The sequence below is a fragment of the Aethalodelphis obliquidens genome, unplaced genomic scaffold (assembly GCF_003676395.1).
Source record: "Aethalodelphis obliquidens isolate GAN/ISIS:26980383/991018 unplaced genomic scaffold, ASM367639v1 scaffold74, whole genome shotgun sequence".
Lineage (NCBI taxonomy): Eukaryota > Metazoa > Chordata > Mammalia > Artiodactyla > Delphinidae > Aethalodelphis > Aethalodelphis obliquidens.
In genome coordinates, this window is record NW_020838018.1 from 77,853 (window position 1) to 98,679 (window position 20,827).

General features: G+C 37.5%; 1 protein-coding gene across 5 annotated transcripts; it reads left to right on the plus strand.

Annotated features, from left to right (window-relative positions):
- The first annotated feature begins 1,258 nt into the window (after positions 1-1,258).
- Positions 1,259-20,311, plus strand: ZNF658 (zinc finger protein 658). 5 transcript variants are annotated; one of them, XM_027091960.1, is made up of 6 exons: positions 1,259-1,379; positions 1,952-3,069; positions 3,874-3,932; positions 9,305-9,431; positions 9,674-9,784; positions 16,812-20,311. In XM_027091960.1, exons 3-6 carry the CDS (start codon positions 3,918-3,920, stop codon positions 19,148-19,150), a joined length of 2,592 nt encoding a protein of 863 aa, XP_026947761.1. In that variant the 5' UTR covers positions 1,259-1,379; positions 1,952-3,069; positions 3,874-3,917; the 3' UTR covers positions 19,151-20,311. The 5 variants fall into 5 exon arrangements, with proteins under 5 accessions (XP_026947761.1, XP_026947760.1, XP_026947764.1 ...); XM_027091959.1 differs by having other exon boundaries at positions 1,272-1,379; positions 3,026-3,069; XM_027091963.1 differs by having other exon boundaries at positions 1,273-1,379; positions 3,026-3,069; positions 9,689-9,784.
- The last annotated feature ends 516 nt before the right edge of the window (positions 20,312-20,827 follow it).

Genomic DNA, 20,827 nt, shown 5'->3' on the forward strand with positions numbered 1-20,827 from the left:
CAAGTCACAGACTGAGAGAAAATATTTGCAAAAGACAGATCTACTAAAGAAATTTTATGTAAAATATACAAATAACTATTCAAATGTAATATCTTCACAAAGGAAGATCCACTTTTATATGGCAAATAGGCATATAAAAAGAATCCTAGCATCAGATGTTATTACAGAATTGCAAATTATGATATACCACTACACTCCTATTAGAATGTACAACAGCCAAAACACTGACAACACCTACTGCTGGTGAGGATATGGAGCAAGAGAAGTTTCATTCATTGCTGGTGAGAATGCAAAATGATACACCCACTTTTGGAAGACAGAGTGGCAGTTTTATAAAGCTGAACATAATTTCCACTATACAAGCCAGATTAGTAATTGATCACAATTATTAATTGATAATGATTTCCTCATTTTGGGTTGTACATACTTTCAAGTATTACTTGTATAATTTTGAACAACTAGCTTACTCCCTCCTCCTCCCTGCTGCTGATCACAGAATTTACTCTTTTATGTTAATACTGGCTCCATTTTCTAATATTTGTTCTATTTCACAGTCGTATTCATAACAGATAGTTGTGTGTAACTTCAGTGCTCCTGGCAGCTTGATTTTAAAAGGTACACTTCTGGAGGGGCAGTAAATTCTCCCTAACCCTCCTCCCCAAGGTTCCCAGCCCTAGCCACATGTCTTTTACGGTATGTTAAAAAGAAATTCAAACATTCAGAATAATAGAAATAGTAAAATGAGCATCATGTACACAGATTTAACGATTCTTAACCTTTTGCCATATTTGTTTCCTCAAACTGTTTTGATGAATTTTTCAAAAGTAAATTACAAATACATGATTTCATAATTGTAAATATTTCAGTATGTATCTTTAAAAAATGAGAGCAATTTCCTACATCGTCCAAATATTATCACACTAACCAAAGTAATGTTAATTTTCCTTAATATTTCTTATACCTAGTCCATATTTATATTTCCCAAATTGTTGTCTATTGCACCGTTATTTTTTTCCAACCAAGATCCGATGGAACACCACACTGCAATATGTTGTTATGTCATAAAGTTAAAGTCTAACCCATACCACTGCGAATTCGGGCAAAGTCGCCACGAATCAGCTCCAGACGTTAAGACTTTCAGTTTACTAACCAAGCGGAAATGCTTCAAAAATTACTTCCTACGCTCTCAAAGACTTATGGGAAATGTAGTCTTGAATGTTATGGGCCCACATCTCAGGCCTCGGGGAATGGGTTTTCAGAGCTCACTCTGCGCATGTGCACGTCCCGACACGCTTGCTGCCGAACGACCCCTCCGGCCTAAAAGGAGCAACATCTTCCCGTCTTTGGGTCGGTGCTGAAGCCAAGGCTGCCCACTGGAGGTGAGAGCACGGGGTCCGGTTCCGCGCGGCTTGGGGTCCTGCTGGGTCCGGTAGGCTTGTGTGCGGGGGACGGGAGCGGGAAGTCCCGGGAACCTCTAGGCGGGCCCGCCCCTCCCCCAGCCCGCTAGCCCGGGCAGGTCCGGCCCTGCCTGCTCCAGGAGTGCAGGTGAGGCTGAGTCCTTGTCTAGAGGAGGTGTTTGGTGCCGGCCAGGTGCGGGCGGAGAATGCAACTTTATAACATTCACGATGAACAGGAGGCTACTAATAGTAGCTTGTGCAGTTATTCTGAGAATTAAATAAGGTGTCATCTACAAAACATTTTGTCAAGTGATTGTAATAATCACTGTGTAAGCTGCTATCATAAGACACTTTGTTCCCTTTGGTATTTCGTTTAACCCTCACAACAAGTCTACTTGTTTTTATAAACACGCCATTTTTTAAAAATGAAAGGAATTTAGTGTGTGCGGAGTGATATAGCCCAGGATACAAGCTGGTAGGTGAGAGTTAGGATGCAAATACAAATAGATTTTACTCCCTATCTCTTGCTCTTTCTGATATCCTCCCTGCCTCAGACCCAGAATTGCAACCTGCGGAGCAGCTCCTGGCAGCCTGTCCTCAAATTCCCAGGGACATGATTGTGAAGTGAATGCAGACAGAATGTCACCATGTGGGAAATATATACTGGGATTTGTGGATTCTCAGAGTGAGGCCCTTGAACCTTACTGAACTGTCCAGGCTGTTTCCATTCTCAAAAGAATAGTCTGATAATGTAACGCAGTGCTGGCCAGTAGAAAGATAATGCAAACCAAATGTAATTAAATTTTTTTCAGTATGAGCAGTAAAAATTAAAAGGGTGAAGTTAATTTTACTGGTGTATTTAATTAAGTACATCCAAAATATTATTTAGACTTGTGTCACTAGCCACACTTCGGGTGGAGTAGTTGAACGCAGCTAATGGCTCCATACTAGATAGTACATTTCTAGTGAATGCCCAAAGAGATTTTGAGTGTTAGGTGAAGGTTTCAAATAAAGTGAATTTGTTTCTCTGGCCCCTCTGGGGCAAAGTAGCTCTTTTAAAACAGGAAAGAACAAATGCCACTTGGCAGAACAGCTCTTCTGACAGAGCTTCAGAGCAGAGGCAAAAAGTTCTAGAAAGGAGAGGGTTCTGAGTTGCTCCACCAGAAGCAGTTCTTGATCCCTGTATAGCATGAGTCAGATTTGGTCAGTCAGACTTGATGATGTTGTTGCATCTAGAAGCCATCACAGACTGTGACAGTGGACACTTGTGGACCAACTTGCAGAAGGTGGTAACCTGGGATTGAGAGGTATGGGTGACTGTCAAGCTACACAGGAAAAGGTACTTTACTGGATGGCTGGTAAGGACATGATGTCCAGGGAAGGTATAAGCAGCCAGAGTTGATGAAATCCTAAACAGCACCCCATTTCCTTCATTTTCCCCTCTTTTCAGATTCTGAGCTGCTCTCACACCATGAGCATTAGATGCCACATTTGGTGATGGACGTTAACATAGAGAATTTTTTCTATGTATTTGAACATAGAGAATAATAAAATGGTAGTAGAAGAAGGGTTTTCTATATTGGACACTTTTGGAAGCCCCAAAATACTGAAATGAATGTTTTTTGTAGAGTCACCAGGGCAGAACCAAGCACAATGATATTTACTTACACAGGTAAGTACTATAAGCATCTTATCAAAATATCTTTTTTTTTAGAAATAGCAACTATTTTAGAACAAAGGATTAAAAAACATATTTCTTGCATAGAGCATTCCATCTTTATTTCAGCTCTAACTCAAGTTGTAAACTCAACAAGAACTTGATTAACAATCCAGCCTGAGTAGTTTTTTGACAACATTATTATCATTATTATTATTTTTTTTTTTTGCGGTACGTGGGCCTCTTACTGCTGTGACCTCTCCCGTTGTGGAGCACAGGCTCCGGACGTGCAGGCTCAGCGGCCATGGCTCATGGGCCCAGCCGCTCCGCAGCATGTGGGACCCTCCCGGACCGGGGCACGAACCTGTGTCCCCTGCATCGGCAGGCGGACTCTCAACCACTGTGCCACCAGGGAAGCCTGACAACATTATTTTTAATGAAGGTAGAGAATGTCACCCCTGGTGTACCTGAATTTGTTTAACCAATCCTCTGTTGTTTTACTTTTGTTGTTGTTGTTTTTATTGTTGTTTATTATTAGAAGGGAATATAAATTGTTAATTCATTGATAAAAAGCAGTTTACCTTACTCAGTGAAAATGCAAGGTTAAGACCAACATAATCGTATCAGAGATGCACATGTTCAGGTGGTGCTACCTTTGTATGGTCTTTCATGTCCCTTCTCAAGAATGTTGAAAGGAACATTCTCCCATGGGGAAGCCTTTTCTCCAGCTGGTGTTATGAGATTGTTAGGCAGATGAATATAGGAGTTGTAAGGCAGAGTAGGTTTTTCATGACCCCGTTTCTTTTTCCTCTTCCCCAGCTGAACCTTCACAGTTCTTTACATTTTTCCAGAAGTAGTAGAAAATGAACACAGCTCAGGTGAGTTCAGTTTTAATAACCTGTTTCTTTTGCAGTGGATTTTATAAGGGTTTAAGTGTCTATACATTAACATGGAAAAGTAGAAATAGAAATGAATCAGATGTATTCAGGGAACATGTAGAAATACAGTTGACCCTTGAACAACACAGATTTGAACTGCCCAGATCCAGTTATATGTGGATTGTTTCTTTTTGTTTTTAACGATAAACTATAGTACTACATGATCTGTAGTTGGTTGAATCCAGGGAGGTGGAACCGCAGATAAGGAGAAACCGTGTATACAGAGGACTGACTATAAGTTATATGCAGATTTTCAACTCTGCAGAGTGCAGGTGCCCCTAACCACCGAGTTGTTCAAGGGTCAACTGTACAGATGCATAACAAAGCAAAGAGGAAAGGTGGTATGTGGATATAAGCAGATCCTCTGATATTACAAATTTATCAAATTGGAGCTCCAAATTTATTTCTGAGGTTTTTGGTAGCCATGTCAGAGTGTCAGACAGACAACACTTCTTTAAAGGTTCACATTGGTGGGAAGATAAAGCCAACTGATTCCTCATAGAAAGTAAAGACAGTCGAAGATAAAAACATATCTTTGTTATTCTTCAAATAGGTGATTTAGTTAACAGCTTCCTGATGATAACCCTAGGATTGCTAGAATGTTGCCTCCACACGTTCTTCAATAAAAGTAGAAGGCATAAAGCTAAATGAGAACTTGGTTAGTACTGTTTTTCAGAAACTCCGACATGGGTTGAATTAGACATTTTTCTGATGAATCAACTGAATATTCTTAAATTTACTCTCCATAAATATCTCAAGTACCCATGATATTCAGATTTTTCAGCAGACAGTTTAAAATTCTGTTCTCTTTCAAATGTTTCAGCGCTTCCCATTCACACTTCAATTCTCTGCATGATGCCTTGGTTCCTCTCACCACTTGCCTGTGATCTCCAGTGACCAGAGACTTGATTATAATCAAATCCATTGAGTTTTGTCTAATCATTTCCCTTGGACTTCTCTGTAGTGCTTGCCTCTACTTCTCACATTATCATTCTGGAAAGTTTCTCTGTTAGTGTCTGACACCCTCCACTGGCTCTTTCCTTCCCCTGCTAATGTCTTCATGGAGTCATCTTGTTTTCCATATCCTTTTACATGGCTTATCCCATCTCCATGCTTGGCCCTTTAATCTTCTCTTTTGTCTCAGAATGATTTCATCCTCTCTCATTTTTTTAAAAAAACAGCTTAATTGAGATTCAAATCATATACCATACAATTCACCCTTATTTAAAGTATAAAAAAACTCATTTTTTTAGTATGCTCACAGATGTGTGCACACATCATCACAATCAGTTTTAGGACATTTCCATTACCTTAAAAAGCAACTGTATACACTGTAGTGTATATGCACTACATACAACTATCCCCCTCCTGTAATCCCATTACACCCCTTACCCCCAGGCCACAAGCAACCACTAACTTACTTTCTGTCTCTACAGATTTGCTCAATGACTTCCTGTATTATTTCTTATAGGGCAGTTTTGCCTGTGACAAATTCTGGTTTTTCTTATCTAGGAAAGTTTTAATTTTTCCATTTTTGCTGGGTGTGGAATTCTTGGTTGACAGCCTTTTTCTTTCAGCACTTTGAATATGTCATACCACTGCCTTCTGTCATCCATGGATTCTGATTAGTAATCAGCTTTTACTACTCTTGTACATGATGAGTCACTTCTTTCTTAATGCTTTTCAATATTGAGTTCTTGTCTTTTTGACAGTTTGGTTATCCTGTGTCCAGGTGTTGATCTCTTACTCGAGGTTTATACTACTTGGAGTTTGTTGAGTGTCTTGGATATGTAGATTATTGTTTTTCATCAGATTTGGAGACTTCTTGGTCAATATTTTTTTCAAGTGTTCTTTCAGACTTTTTCTCTCCTCTCTGTCTGGGACTCTCATTATGCATATGTTTGTAAACTTGATGCTACCCTATAGTTTATTTTTTGTCATTATTTTATCTTTGTTTCTCATATTGTAGAATTTCAATAGGCATATTGTCCAGTTTGTTCATACTTACTTTCACCTGCTCAGATCTTCTGTTGAACCCTTCTAGTGAAAGTTTTGTTTCAGTTTTTATACTTTTCAACTCTTCAGCTTCTGTTTAGTCTTTTTTATTTATCATTTCTGTTTCTTTACTGATATTCTTTAAGTAGTGAAATATAGTTCACATACTTTTCCTTTGGTCCTTAGACATTATTTCATCTACTAGGTCTTTGGCCATATTTAAAATAGCTAATTTAAAGTCATTGCCTAGTAAGTCTAACATCTTCCTCAGGAGCAGTTTCTATTGATTACACTTTTTCCTGCATATGTGTCTTACTTTCTTATTGTATTGATAATTGGACATTTTAAATAAAATAGCAACCTCAGGAATCTGAGTTTCTCCCCTCCATTGTGGTCATTGTTGAAATGTATTTGCTTAGTGACTTTTGTGAGCTAATTATGTACAGCCTGTATTTCTTGTCATCTGTGGCTGTTGAAGTCTCTATAGAAATTCCTTAAATGCCTGGAACCAGGAGGTCTCCCAGTTTTTGCTAAGGGGCTCTGTGCATGTCGGGGCATTCTTTCAACAGTCAGACAGGCAGTTTACAACTCTGTATCAGCCTTCACTTCCTTCTTACACCAAACCTCAAGATTACCTAGAGGTGAGAGCTTAGGGCCTTCTCACATCTTTCTGGAGCATGCTCATAGCCCTGGGCATATGCACAGTTCTGTGCATGTATGTGCCCTTTTAGATTCTCAGGAATATATGGGAGTTTTTCAGAACCTTTATAGACATCTCATTCCTCAGCTTTTCCTTTTAAGCTTTTTGATTAGGCCATTGGTTGCCCCAACTGTTAAACACTGCCTCAGGTAGCCACTAAGTTAAACAAATGCCTTTAAATGTTTTTGACAAATGCCTCTGAGATAAGACTTTTCATACTATGTGAGCTCTGAGTTAGCTCAAATAAAGACATACTTGCAAGTGAGGTCTTTCAGGGAACCTCCAAACAGAAGCAAGTAATGAGTTTTCTTGGAGTGAGGCTTTGACAGAACTCCAACCCAGTTCTGCTGCTCCTGTGGTTGCCAGGCTGCTAATTTTAACTGTGATTGCAGACTGTTGGTTCTTAAACTACTTCAGAGATGGCGAGAGAGGAATGGAAACAGGGTAAGTTAGAAGGACACAATATCACTTTCTTAGTGTGCTTCAGCCTTTTTTTCCCCTTGTATAAATGATCCGTAGATTGCCTTTATTAACTTCTACAATTTTTGCCATTTTTTTCATTGCTTTTATGGAGGAGAAAATTTTCTTGGATCCCACTTCATCATTTTCACTTTTGTCACTTGTTAGTTTATTTTTTTTAATTCAGCTGAGTTTTATTAAGCCAGATATTAAAGAGATTGGCAAAAATGAAGACAGTGACACTTTTCTCATTAATTTTTTTCATTTTGGGAAATACAGTTAACTTGTCTTTATTTTTCTTTTAGATTAAAAAAAATTTATGAGAAGTGTTTCTGTTCTTTTATTCATTTATTTTATTGATAGTTACCAACTGCTAACATTGAGCTTCACACAGGAGGTATCTACTCAGTATCACTGAAGACATGAATGAACAAATAATTGCATAAATAACACTGGGGAAAGGCTATTTCTGTCCTTTTACCTCTTAATCTAGTTCTGTTTCTTCCTTTTTTTTTTTTTTTTTTTTTTTTTTTTTGCAGTACGCGGGCCCCTCACTGCTGTGGCCTCTCCCGCTGTGGAGCACAGCCTCGGGACGTGCAGGCTCAGCGGCTATGGCTTACGGGCCTAGCCACTCTGCGGCATGTGGGATCCTCCCGGACCGGGGCACAAACCCGTGTCCCCTGCATCGGCAGGCAGACTCTCAACCACTGCGCCACCAGGGAAGCCCTCTTCCTATTTTTAATTGTGATAAGAACACTTAACATGAGATCGACACTTTTTTTTGCGATATGTGGGCCTCTCACTGCCATGGCCTCTCCTGTTGTGGAGCACAGGCTCCGGACACGCAGGCTCAGCGGCCATGGCCCACAGGCCCAGCCGCCCCGCAGTATGTGGGATCCTCCCGGACCGGGGCACAAACCCGTGTCCCCTGCATCAGCAGGCGGACTCTCAACCACTGCACCTCCAGGGAAGCCCGAGATCAACCCTTTTAATACACTTTACATGTACAATACAGTATTGTTAACTATAGGCACAACGTTGTACAGCAGATCTCTAGAACTTAATGATTTTGTATAACTGAAACTTCATACCCATCGAATTAGCTACTTACTATTTCTCCCTCCTGCCAGCCTCTTTGAAGTCTTTTGCTGTGGAAACTTTCCCTTTTCTCAGTTTCTAAGACTGTTCTCTCATAATTACTTTCCAGAAAACTTCTCCTCTGGCTTTGTGACCTCTACTTTTTCTGCCAGCCTCTTTAATATTCATGGTTTCTCAAACGCTGTTTTTTGATACTTTTCTTTCCTCAGTCTGTATGTGCTCAAGTTGTTGTCTGATTGCCTCGGATAACTTCAGTTACCACCTAAATTGCTAGTAGTTCCTTAAAGCTTGTCTTCATCCTTGACCTCCCTTCTGTGTTCTAAAACTATGTGTATACTCGCTTAAGGGACTGTTCCAGCTTTATGTTTCACAGACCCTTTAGTAGCAACATGAACAGATCTATCTCACTAAAACTTCTAACACATTTCTTTCCCTTTATTTCCCAAATATCAGTGTTTGGAACCAGCATTAAGGAAGCTGCTCATACTGCTAGATGGGTAGCTACACAAGAAAGTAGTTATCAGATTGGTTGCTGTTTCTGCTGTCTGATTATATCCCTATTCCTATATCTGTTACTTCAGTGTTGATAGTGTTCTTTCACACCCATCCTTGGTATGTTGTTCTTCACTCTTCATGAGTTCTATACATTTATTTATACATAAATTCCATCATGTCTAATATCTCTACAACTTACGTATATCTCTAACATGTCTCCCATTATTTACGGTGATGATGTCCAAAGAGAGATGGACATTCTAGAATTATCCAGAATACCCAGTATAATCCCTTGGGATATAGAAGAAGAGTTGTAAGAAGTCTCTTTATATTGAATTTTTTTAATCTTAAAAAAATCTGTAATTCCTAAATATATATAAATGAATTAAGTTAAAAATGAATTGCTAAAATCTTTTTAACTAATTGGGTAACTCCAAACTTAGAGACATACTAGGTCAAAAATAAGCATTCTTTATAATGATTTGGTTTAAAGCCTTAAAAGTAAACAGGAGAAATAATAATTTTCAACTAATTTTGAACTTTTGAATAAAATTTGTTGTTACAGGGATCAGTGTCATTCGAAGATGTGACTGTGGAGTTCACCCAGGATGAATGGCAGTATGTAGGCCCTGCTCTGAGGACCCTGTACAAAGATGTGATGCTGGAGAACTACAGTCACCTCGTCTCATTGGGTGAGCAGACCTTACCATGTGACTCCCTCTGGAGTATTTTCTTTTTTTTTAAATTATCAAAACACATGAACCATTTATAGAGATTGTTGTTCAGGCTTTGATTAAGAAGTTTAAGGTAACTGAGACCTTTACAGAAACAGAAACAGTGTGTCATTACTTTTCCTTTGAAAACTTCAAATGAGCACATTCATTTTGCTTCACCTTCAGAAATGCTCATGGTTCTGGTCTATATATAGCTTTAGTTGTTACATTTGCAGGGTACTGCATTATCAAACCCCAGGTGATCTTCAAGTTGGAGCACGGTGAAGAGCCCTGGCCCTCAGAGGAAGAATTCCTAAACCAGAAGTACCCAGGTGAGTGAGCGTTGACACAAGGAAGTACCTGGGGTAGTTAGACTTTAGAAGGGACCACTTTTGAAAGTTTATTTTTTTTTCTTTTAAACAGCTTTACTAAGATACAGTTCAATATACAATTGTATATATCACACAATCCACCCATTTAAAGTGTACAATTCACTGGCTCTTAATAGACTCACAGATATGTATAAACATCACCACAGGGCTTCCCTGGTGGCTCAGTGTTTTAGAGTCTGCCTGCCGATGCAGGGGACACAGGTTTGTGCGCCGGTCCGGGAAAATCCCACATGCTGCGGAGTGGCTAGGCCCTTGAGCCATGGCCGCTGAGCCTGCGCGTCCGGAGCCTGTGCTCTACAACGGGAGAGGCCACAACAGTGAAAGGCCTGTGTACCGCAAAAAAAAAAAAAAAAAGAAGAAAAGAAAAAAAACCCCATCACCACAGTCAGTTTTCTTCACCTCAAAAGGAAACCCTGTACCCTCCAGCTATGACCTCCCTCTCTCCCTGTCCCCTTCAGCCCTAGCAACCACTAATCTACTTTCTGTCTGTAGATTTGTTTATTCTGGACATTTCATATAAATGGAATCACACATTATATGGTCTTTTGTGATTGGTTTCTTTCACTTAGCATTACAAGGTTCATGTTGTAGCTTGTATCAGTACTTCATCCTTTTTATGGCAAAATAATATAACATAATATAACATTGTCAGGATATACCACATCTGTTTGTCCATTCATCAGTCAGTGGACATTTGGCATCCTGCCTTTTTGCTATTATTGAGTAATGCTGATATAAACATTTATTAACAAGTGTTTTCATGGGCATATGTTTTTATTTCTCTTGAGTTTATACCTAGGAGTAGAATTGCTGGGTTATATGGTAACTCTGAAGAACTACCAGACTTTTCTAAAGTGGCTGCACCATTTTACATTCCTGGTGATAGCATGTGAGGGTTCTAATTTCTCCACATCTCCACCAACACTTATTTTTGTTCTAGCCATCCCAATGGATGTGAAGTGGTATGTTATTAAGGTTTTGATTTGCAATTCTGTATTAGCTGGGCTGGCATGACAAAATACCATAGCTTAAACAAAAGAAATTTATTTCTCACTGTTCTGGAGACTGGAAGTACAAGCTCAAGGTGGCAATAGGGTTGATTTTTTTTGTGAGGTCTCTCTTCCTGGCTTGCAGATGACCTTCTCACTGTGTCCTCACATGGCCTTTCCTCTGTGCATGCATGGAGAGAGAGAGAGCTCTGATGTCTCTTCCTTTTCTTATAAGAACACCAGTCCTATAGAATTAGGACCCCACCCTTATGAACTCATTTAACCTTAATTACCTCCCTAAAGGCCTTATCTCCAAAAACAGTTACATTGGGGTTAGGGCTTCAACATATTGAACAAATTGTCCATTACAATTTCCGTGATCACTAATGCTGTCAAGCATCTTTTCATGTGCTTAATGACCTTTGTCTAAACTAATAAACAATTCCAGGAATTTCAAAAGTTATAATTTCAAAATAATTCCTGGAGTAAAAAAATAAAATCACCTTAAGTGTATTTATTGAAAGTTTATTTATTGAAAGTTTGTGAAGCCATTTTTTTTAACACCTTTATTGGAGTATATTTTCCTTACAATGTTGTGTTAGTTTCTGCTGTACAACAAAGTGAATCAGTTATATGTATACATATATCCTCATATCCCCTCCCTCTTGCATCTCCCTCCCACCCTCCCTATCCCACCCCTCTAGGTGGTCACAAAGCACTGAGTTGATATCCCTGTGCAATGCAGCTGCTTCCCACTAGCTATCTGTTTTATATTTGGTAGTGCATATATGTCAAGGCTACTCTCTCACTTCATCCCAGCTTACCCTTCCCCCTCCCCGTGTCCTCAAGTCCAATCTCTATGTCTGCGTTTTTATTCCTGTCCTGCCCCTAGGTTCATGAGAACCTTTTTTTTTTTTTTAAGATTCCATACATATGTGTTAGCATACAGTATTTGTTTTTCTCTTTCTGACTTACTTCACTCTGTATGACAGACTTTAGGTCCATCCACCTCACTATAGGTAACTCAATTTCATTTCTTTTTATGGCTGAGTAATATTCCATGTATATATGTACCACATCTTCTTTATCCATTGTGAAGCCATTTAAATAGCCATAACATAAAGATTGACATTATTTAGATGAAGAATATCTCTCAGTCACTAAATGTAAATGATTGGATCATACTGATTGGCTAAAAAAGTTGTCCCTAAATAAGTATCTTAGAAAGATTGTAATAAAAAAATGATAAAGTTATTCAGTCAATAAAAATAATTCAGAGTTTCATATTCTGTTATTCAAGTTTGAATTTAGGCAATAAATACATTAACTTAAAAGAAAGTCCTCTAGCTCAGGAGCACAGGTTAAAATAAACCTTTAAGCATTGGAGTGACTGCACCAAAGAATACTATATCAGTGATCATAAAACACAAAATAGGGGGCTTCCCTGGTGGCGCAGTGGTTGAGAGTCTGCCTGCTGATGAGGGGGACGCGGGTTCGTGCCCTGGTCCAGGAGGATCCCACATGCCACGGAGCAGCTAGGCCCGTGAGCCATGGCCACTGAGTCTGCATGTCCGGAGCCTGTGCTCCACAGCAGGAGAGGCCACAGCAGTGAGAGGCCTGCGTACCAAAAAAAAAAAAAAAAAAAAAAAAAACCAACACAAAATAATGGAGTTCTAAGAACTTAAAATTCACTAGGAGTAGGATATTATATCTCATTAAATAATAGATACTGTGGACATTAAAATGTATGCCTATAGAAGATATAAATGATAATTTTATTAAAATGAAACATTTGTGTATGTGTATGCTGAAATCAAATAACAAGCCTTTCAGCTTCCCATAGAATATAATCGTAAGACAGTGAAAATATAGTTAGTCTAAAAAGAAAATACCAATAAATCCAACAAGTTAAAAGCACCACAGGTAATATTTTCTCTACATAGTTTGATAAATCTAGAAATTGATAAAATGAGTAAAAAAAAAATTCTTTGGATGTGAAAATTTAAAAAATTATCTGTTTAAATAATAGTACATAAAAGAAAACCAAATCCAAAACTGCATGACATTTATAAAATAATAATAAATGTTACATGTTAGAAACCTTATGAGATAGCTAAATAGTTAACAGGTAAATTTTTAGTTTCATATTTATGTTAATAAATTAAGCAAAAACAATAACAAAAATATACTAATGAACACAGAACTTAAAAGTGAAGTTAAAAGTTAATAAACTGGGGACTTCCCTGGTGGTCCAGTGGTAAAGAATCTGCTTTACAATGCAGGGGACACAGGTTCAATCCCTGGTTGGGGAACTAAGATCCCACATGCCATGGGGCAACTAAGCCCATGCGCTACAACTACTGAGGCCATGCACCTCAACTAGAGAGCCTGAATGCCACTAACTACAGAGCCCATGTGCTCTGGAGCCCACATGCCACAACTAGAGAGAGAACCCGCATGCCACAATGAAAGATCCCACATGCTGCAACCAAAGATCCCGCATGCTGCAACGAAATATCCCGCATGCTGCAACGAAAGATCCCACATGCCACAACGAAGATCCCGCATACCACAACTAAGCAAAAAAAAACAAAAAAACGACGCAGCCAAAAAAATTAATAAACTGGAAAACAAATTATAGAATGGTTCTTAGAATAAAAATCAAATAGATTAAACTTTAGCTAACCCTAACAAGGACAAAGGAAAGGAAGAACTGAATAAGTTCAAGTGGGGGTATATTAGTAAAGATTTAATGCAATATCAAACTAAATCCCATTCATAATGAAGAGTGATGTGGGAAGGACTTGCTCTTCCAGATATCAAGGCTTTATGTAAATCTCAGGGTAGTTAAGTATTATGGAGCCGAGAGTGGGATAGTTTAATAAATTAGTGAAACAGAAGAGAAAGCTCAAGAAAAAAAATGTACTTTATAGACAGCTGGTCTTTGACAGGTGGCACTACCCCACAGAAAAGTGGAGAAAGAATCCCAAGGTAACCTTATGGATCAAATCAAAAAACTGCATTAAGGTGGCTTAAAAACCTGATTATCAAAGCAAAACTAAAAATATTCTATATGATACGGAAAACATGTTTATGACTCTGTTTAAGGAAGGCATTAATAAGATATGAAAAGCATTAACCAGGGAAAAGATGGAGTAAATGTATTCTTTCCTACTCCATCCACTAAGTACAGTTAAATATGTATATTTACATATACATATGTGTGCATATGCATACATATGTATGCATATATATAGTACATATATATATAAAACAGATATAAGATGCTTAAAGTTTTAAGGAAGAATGAAGATGGCATCTTAACAATATAGAGTCTTCCAATTGATAGACAACATATTTATTTAGGATTTATTTAGGATTTCTTTGAATTCTTTTATCACTGTTTTTGCAGCATACAGATACCAAGTTTTTTGGGGTTTTGTTTTTTTAGTGCTATGGTAAATCGTGTTATTTACCTGGTTTCACATTTTAATTGACCATTGTTTGTATGTGATTGGATTTTGTATATTGGCTTTATATTTTGCTCTTGCAAAACTTATTAGTTCAAGGAGGTTTTTTAAAGATCTTCATGTGATTTTTCTGTGTAGACTTACTCAGTATCTTCATTTTTATTCTTGCCTTTTTACGTTGTTTGAGTAGAAGTGCTAAGAGTAAACACCCTTGTCTTTTTCCAATCTTAGGGTTAAAGTGTTCACTCTCTCACTCTTAAGTATGATGTTAGCTGCAGGCTTTTTATAGATTCCCTTTATTAGGTTAATGAATGGATTTTGAATATTGTGAATTTTTTTTGCCAGAATTTCTGTGATTTTGTAGTTTTAATTCCATAGATGATTAATATAATGGATTATATTGATTGGTTTTTTTTAAAAACATGCCAACAGTTTGCATTCTTGGGATGAATTCCACTTGATCCTGATTTATTATTTTTATATATTGCTCTGTTCTTTTGGCTACTTTTTTTTTTTCAGGACTTTTGCACTGATGTCATGAGGGATATATTGGTCACTAGGTTTCTTTTCTTGAATTATTTTGTTTGGTTTTGCTGTGAGGATAGTACAGGCCTCATAAAATATTTAGGAAACATTCCCTCATCTTGTATTTTCTAGAAGAGACTATATAAAATTGGTATTATTTCTTATTTAAATGTTTGGTGGTACTCACTAGTTAAAACAGTCTGATCCTAGAGCTGTTTCTTGGAGTATATGTTTTTTTGACCACATATTCAGTTTCTTAATTACTGATCTATTTGGGTTATTTCATTTTTCTTGAGTGAGTTTAGTTGTTTTGTTTTATTTTTCAAGACGTTTGTCTATTTCATGTAAGTTGTCAAATTTATAGGCATAGAGTTTCTCTTAATCTTTTATTATCTCTTTAATGTCTGTTGTGTCAGTAGTTATATCCCCTTCTGCATTCTTTCTGATGTTGATAATGTATGTCTTTTTTCTTCTTTTGGTTTTTATCATTAAAAAAATGTTTAAATAAATAAGCTTTGGTTTGATTGATTTTTCTCTGTTGTTTTCCATTTTATTGTTTTCTCTAATCTTTATTATTTTTTATTTTGCTTTCTTTAGATTCACCTTCTCTTTGTCTAGTTTCTTAAAGTAGAAGCTTAGGTAATTGTTGGAGGGCTTTCTTTTCTCATATAAAAATTTTAAGCTATAAATTTATTTCTGAGTACTACTTTAGCTGCATCCCACAAATTTCTATATGTTTTTGACAGTTTTGTTTCATATATGTAAAATACTTTAATTTTCTGTGAGACTTCCTCTTTGACCTATGGGTTAATTAGAAGCTTATTAATTTACAAATATTTTGTATTTCTCCAGATAATTTTGTGTTACTGATTTCTAGTATGATGATTTCTCTGTGGCTTGAGATTATACTTTATGTGACTTCTTTTATATTTGTGAATATTTGTCTTACAGTCCAGAATATGGTCTATCTTCATGAATGCTTCATACACATTTGAGAATAATGTGAATTCACCTGTTTTTAACTATGCTGTATTCTTGAGTTTGAGGGTGTAATTTTTACAAGTCCTACTTCATCTTTTCTAGCTGTAATATTGGGCCTACCATATATTCCTGCTTCTTTTCTTGTTTCTGTTCTTTATTTTCCTTCTCCTTCCTGTACCTGCTATGAGTTGCTACCAGTGCCCTAAAACAACAGATTTGTTACTCTTGACTTTGCAGAGTCCATAGAGTCAGTAGGAATATGGTTCCAGGCAGAATTTTGGTGGTGGTTGCTGTTACCATCTCATAGAGTGTCCCATGAATTGAACTTTCTCAGAATTCATGATCTTTCTTGTGAGCTGTTGGTTTGGCTCATAGAGGAAAATTTTGGAAGAGTGTGCGAATTCTTTATATCTGTAGCAGGACCATAGGGAAGAGTGTTCCTTTTTCTTTTTGGCTTGAGTAGGGTGAATATTGTCAAAAAGTTTTCTGTTCTGTGGGACCACCTTTTTCTCAAATGTTTGACTAAGAAGGAACAGATTTTTCTTGAAGCTCTTATTATCTCCCCCTATTGTTGACTTTGTTTTTTAGGCTCCTCCAGCTCAACAGTACCCCGTATAAGATATATGGGAAGCAGAAAGAAAAGCCTTGGAATTCTTTGCCATGTCATTTCTAAAGTTCACCTCTATTCCATTTTGTAGCATCTTCATTTGTTTGTATGGTTTTTTTTGTCCAGGAAATTTTAATTGTAAGAGGGTGGACCTTGGAAAAATGAGGCTTCTCCATCTCGGCCAGCACTGGAAATAATATCTTTTTTTTTTTTTTAATAACATGGATGAGGAGAGATTGAGTGTATGTGTCTGTCTTTCTCTGTGTGTGAATTATTAATCTTTGGAAATATGACTAGAAACAATAGATACAATAAATAACAAAACATATGACCTTAAGCTTCTCTCCATAAGAAATGTAGGGTTCATAAGATGTTTTCAATTTTTCTCATTTTAGGATGTTACAGAGTTGATGTCCATATTGAGGAGAACCAGGAAAGACAAGAGAAACCTCTGTGGCAAGTAGTATTCACTGATAACAAAATATTGAGTAAAGAAGAGCAGAAAGCTTTAGAGAAACCATTTTATTTCAGTATAACTCCAGATTTTTCAGGAAAAATGCCCTCTAAACGTGACTCATGTAGAATGAATTTGCCGGTTGTTTCTGAATTAATTCTTAGTGATAGGAATTATTCACGAAACAAGACTGACTACATAAATGTATGTGAGAAGTTGCAGCTGGATATTCAGCGTGAGAAAACTCATACTGGAGAGCAGTGTTACAAATATAATGAAAACATGAAAGCTCTCAGTTATGTGAAAGATCATCATAAATTTCAAACTCTGGAGCAATCTTTTGAATGTAATGAATATGGAAAAGTTTTACATGATAAGACCATCTGTGTTACAGCTAAGAGTTTAGTAAAAGGAGAGGAATCCTGTAAGGATAATGAATTTAGGGGAAATTGTGATAAAGCAGCTCTTTTTAACCACATGAGAACTGGCACAAGGAAGAAATGCTTTGATCTTAATGAATGTGGTAAATCCTGTGAATACAATGAGGTTCACATGGCTTTGGCACACTATGAATGTAATGAAAGTGGGAATAACTTCAGTGGGAATTCACCCCTCACTCAGCCTCAGAGAACTGTTACAGGACAAGGTGCCTTTGAAAGCAGTAAGTGTGAAGAAAACTTGAGCCAGAGCTCAGGCCGTATAGTACATCAGAAGACACAAACTAGAGATACATTCTGTGTTTATAATGGATTTACAAACACCATCTACCAGAAGTTAGACTTTACAGTACATCAGAGAATTCACAAAGAAGAGAAATTCTATCAATGTGATAAATACGAGAAATCCTCCTATCAGAACTCAGCCCTCAGTGTACATCAGCAGTGTGACACAGGAGAGAAGTCATTTGAACTTACTGAATGCAGGAAATCATTTTACCAGAAAGCACACCTCATTCAGCATCAGAGGACCCACCCAGGGGAGAAACCTTATGAATGTGAGGAATGTGGGAAATCCTTTTGTTCATATTCACATCCTATTCATTATCCTGGAACTCATATGGGAGTCAATCTGTATGAATGTAATGAATGTGGGAAAACTCTCGCTGATAATTCAACCCTCAGAGCACATCAGAGAATTCACACAGAGGAGAAACCCTTCAAATGTAATGACTGTGAGAGGTCTTTTGCCCATAATTCAGCCCGCAGAGCACATCAGAGAATTCACACAGGTGAGAAACCATATGAGTGTAATGACTGTGAGAAAACTTTTGCCCATAATTCCACTCTCAGAGCACATCAGAAAATTCACACTGGGGTGAAACTCTACAAATGTAATGAATGTGGGAAAACTTTTTCCCAGAAGACACGTCTTAGTACACATCAGAGGATTCACACAGGTGAGAAACCCTATGGATGTAGTGAATGTGGGAAAACCTTCTCCCAGAAATCATACCTCAGTGGACATGAGAGAATTCACAAAGGGGAAAAACCTTATGAATGTAATGAATGTGGGAAAACTTTTGTCTATAAGGCAGCCCTCATTATCCATCAAAGAATTCACACAGGAGAAAAACCCTATGAATGTAATGAATGTGGGAAAACTTTCTCCCAGAGGACACACCTCTATGCACATCAGAGAACTCACACAGGGGAGAAACCTTATGAATGTAAGGAATGTGGGAAAACTTTTGCAGATAATTCAGCCCTCAGGGCACATCAGAGAATTCACAAAGGGGAGAAACCCTATGAATGTAGTGAATGTGGGAAAACTTTCTCCAAGACATCACACCTCAGAGCACATCTGAGGACTCGCACAGGGGAGAAACCCTATGAATGTAATGAATGTGGGAAAACTTTCTCCCAGAAGTCGTATGTTAGTGCACATCAGAGAATTCACACAGGGGAGAAACCTTACGAATGTAACATATGTGGGAAACCTTTTGCCCATAATTCAACCCTCAGAGTACATCAGAGAATTCACACAGGTGTAAAATCCTACAAATGTAATGAATGTGGGAAAACTTTCTCTCAGAAGTCACACCTTAGTGCACATCAGAGAATTCACACAGGAGAGAAACCCTATGAGTGTAATGAATGTGGGAAAGCTTTTGCCCAAAATTCAACTCTTGGAGTACACCTGAGAATTCACACAGGTGAGAGACCCTACAAATGTTATGAGTGTGGAAAAACCTTTGTCCGTAAGGCAGCTCTTAGAGTACATCACACCAGAATGCACTCCAGAGAGAAAACCCTTGCATGTAATGAATTTGGGATGTGCTAAGGGAAGTTACACCTTATTAGTTAACACAGTAGAAAAGCTCAAGTCACATAGACTGGCAAATTATTTTCCTTAACTGTTTCCTTTTCCACTGAGCACATAGCTTGTCTTAGTTTCCCAATTTTTCCTTCGTCTGGGTGGGGCTGGTCATGGAGTATGATGCTATTACATTTAAGTAATAAATGGCCTTAATAAGTCACCTTACATTCTTCCTATCCTGTGTTATACTGGAATTGAGAGATTTCCATGGCAGACTTGGGTGCTGTGTATTAAATATGGCAGAGCACAAGGTGAAAGAAGCTAGAGTCAATAACTGAGTGAAACAATTCTCCACTGACAGATCTTCACCAATTGTTTTTTTTTGGTTTTTTTGTTGTTTTTTTAAGCCAGAATTAAGTTTTTATTCTGTTGAGCTCTTAAAGATTTTGGCCTGTTGGTTAAATGCATATAGCTTAGCCAACTGTCTGTTGAGTTGGATGAAACCAATGAATATAATAAATGTCAGAAGACCTTTAAGAATTTAACCTATAGGTTTGTATCAGAGATTTTTCATGGGGAAGAAAACTTCTGTCAATATCCTAAATGATCAGAAGGCTTCAATAAAAATCAGAAATCTCAGGGAAAAACACAAAAGTCTTTTCTGCAGAGTAAACTTCTTTAAACATCAAATAGTTAAGATGAGACTAAAATCTTATATTTTGATAAATGACATTTTTAAACAATTACTGAGTTTGCTTCAGATAAATTTTTTCTGAGGGAATGTATGAGTTTCAGAATTGAAAATAAAATTCTCAGAACTGATGTACCAAAATTTGTGTTTTATATGTAATATCAAGTTTTATAGAAACTATATAAGAATATATTTTCCTGTACACAAACTTATTATGTAATGTGAAGTTTTTGAGATGGAGGGATAACTTGAATTCTGTGGACAACACCAATAAATATTTGACTAGTCTCCGAGCTATGTGGTACATCTGTATGAGTCTGTGTAACAGAGGATTCATTATTGCTGGTGAGTTCTAGTAGAAGGCAGTAGCCAAACCTGCTCTGGACTGTTCCTTTCCTTTTTTTGAGTGACAGTCTGTGTCCTTCTGTTGGCTTTGCTCTAAAAGCTTGATGCCATATATATGTATCTAATATAGCCTGCCTGCTATGTCTGAATATTAGTCTGGCCTTGTTTTTCTGGGACATCCATCAGATTTCTCAAGCATTCTTGTGTGTTTAGGGGGAGGGGTGGGTGTTGATTCTTAAAAGGTTTGGGGGCCTACATTTTATGCCACTCTTGTGGTTCATTTTGTAATTATAAAGCAAGTCCTCTTATATGCATGTAGCCTGAGCATCTTGTCTAGGGTCTTTTTCCAATCTCAAGATGCTTGCTCACACTGCAGCATTGCAAACCATTGATATTTTTGGAATTGGAATGAAAATAGGGACTACTTCCATGTCATATGCACTGCACTGGTATTGAAAAGCAGACTTACTTTTGGGGAAACAATATATGTACTATAGTCTTGGCCAAGAAAATATTTGATCAATCTGCTGTCATTTCAAGCTGCATGGTTTGGTCAGCACAGAAAAGAAAGTAAATGAAATCCTCATTTTAAAACCTGAACCACTAAGAATTTCTACCATAGGCATGTTGCTTTCTGTAAATATTATCTGGAGATTGAGCATGAG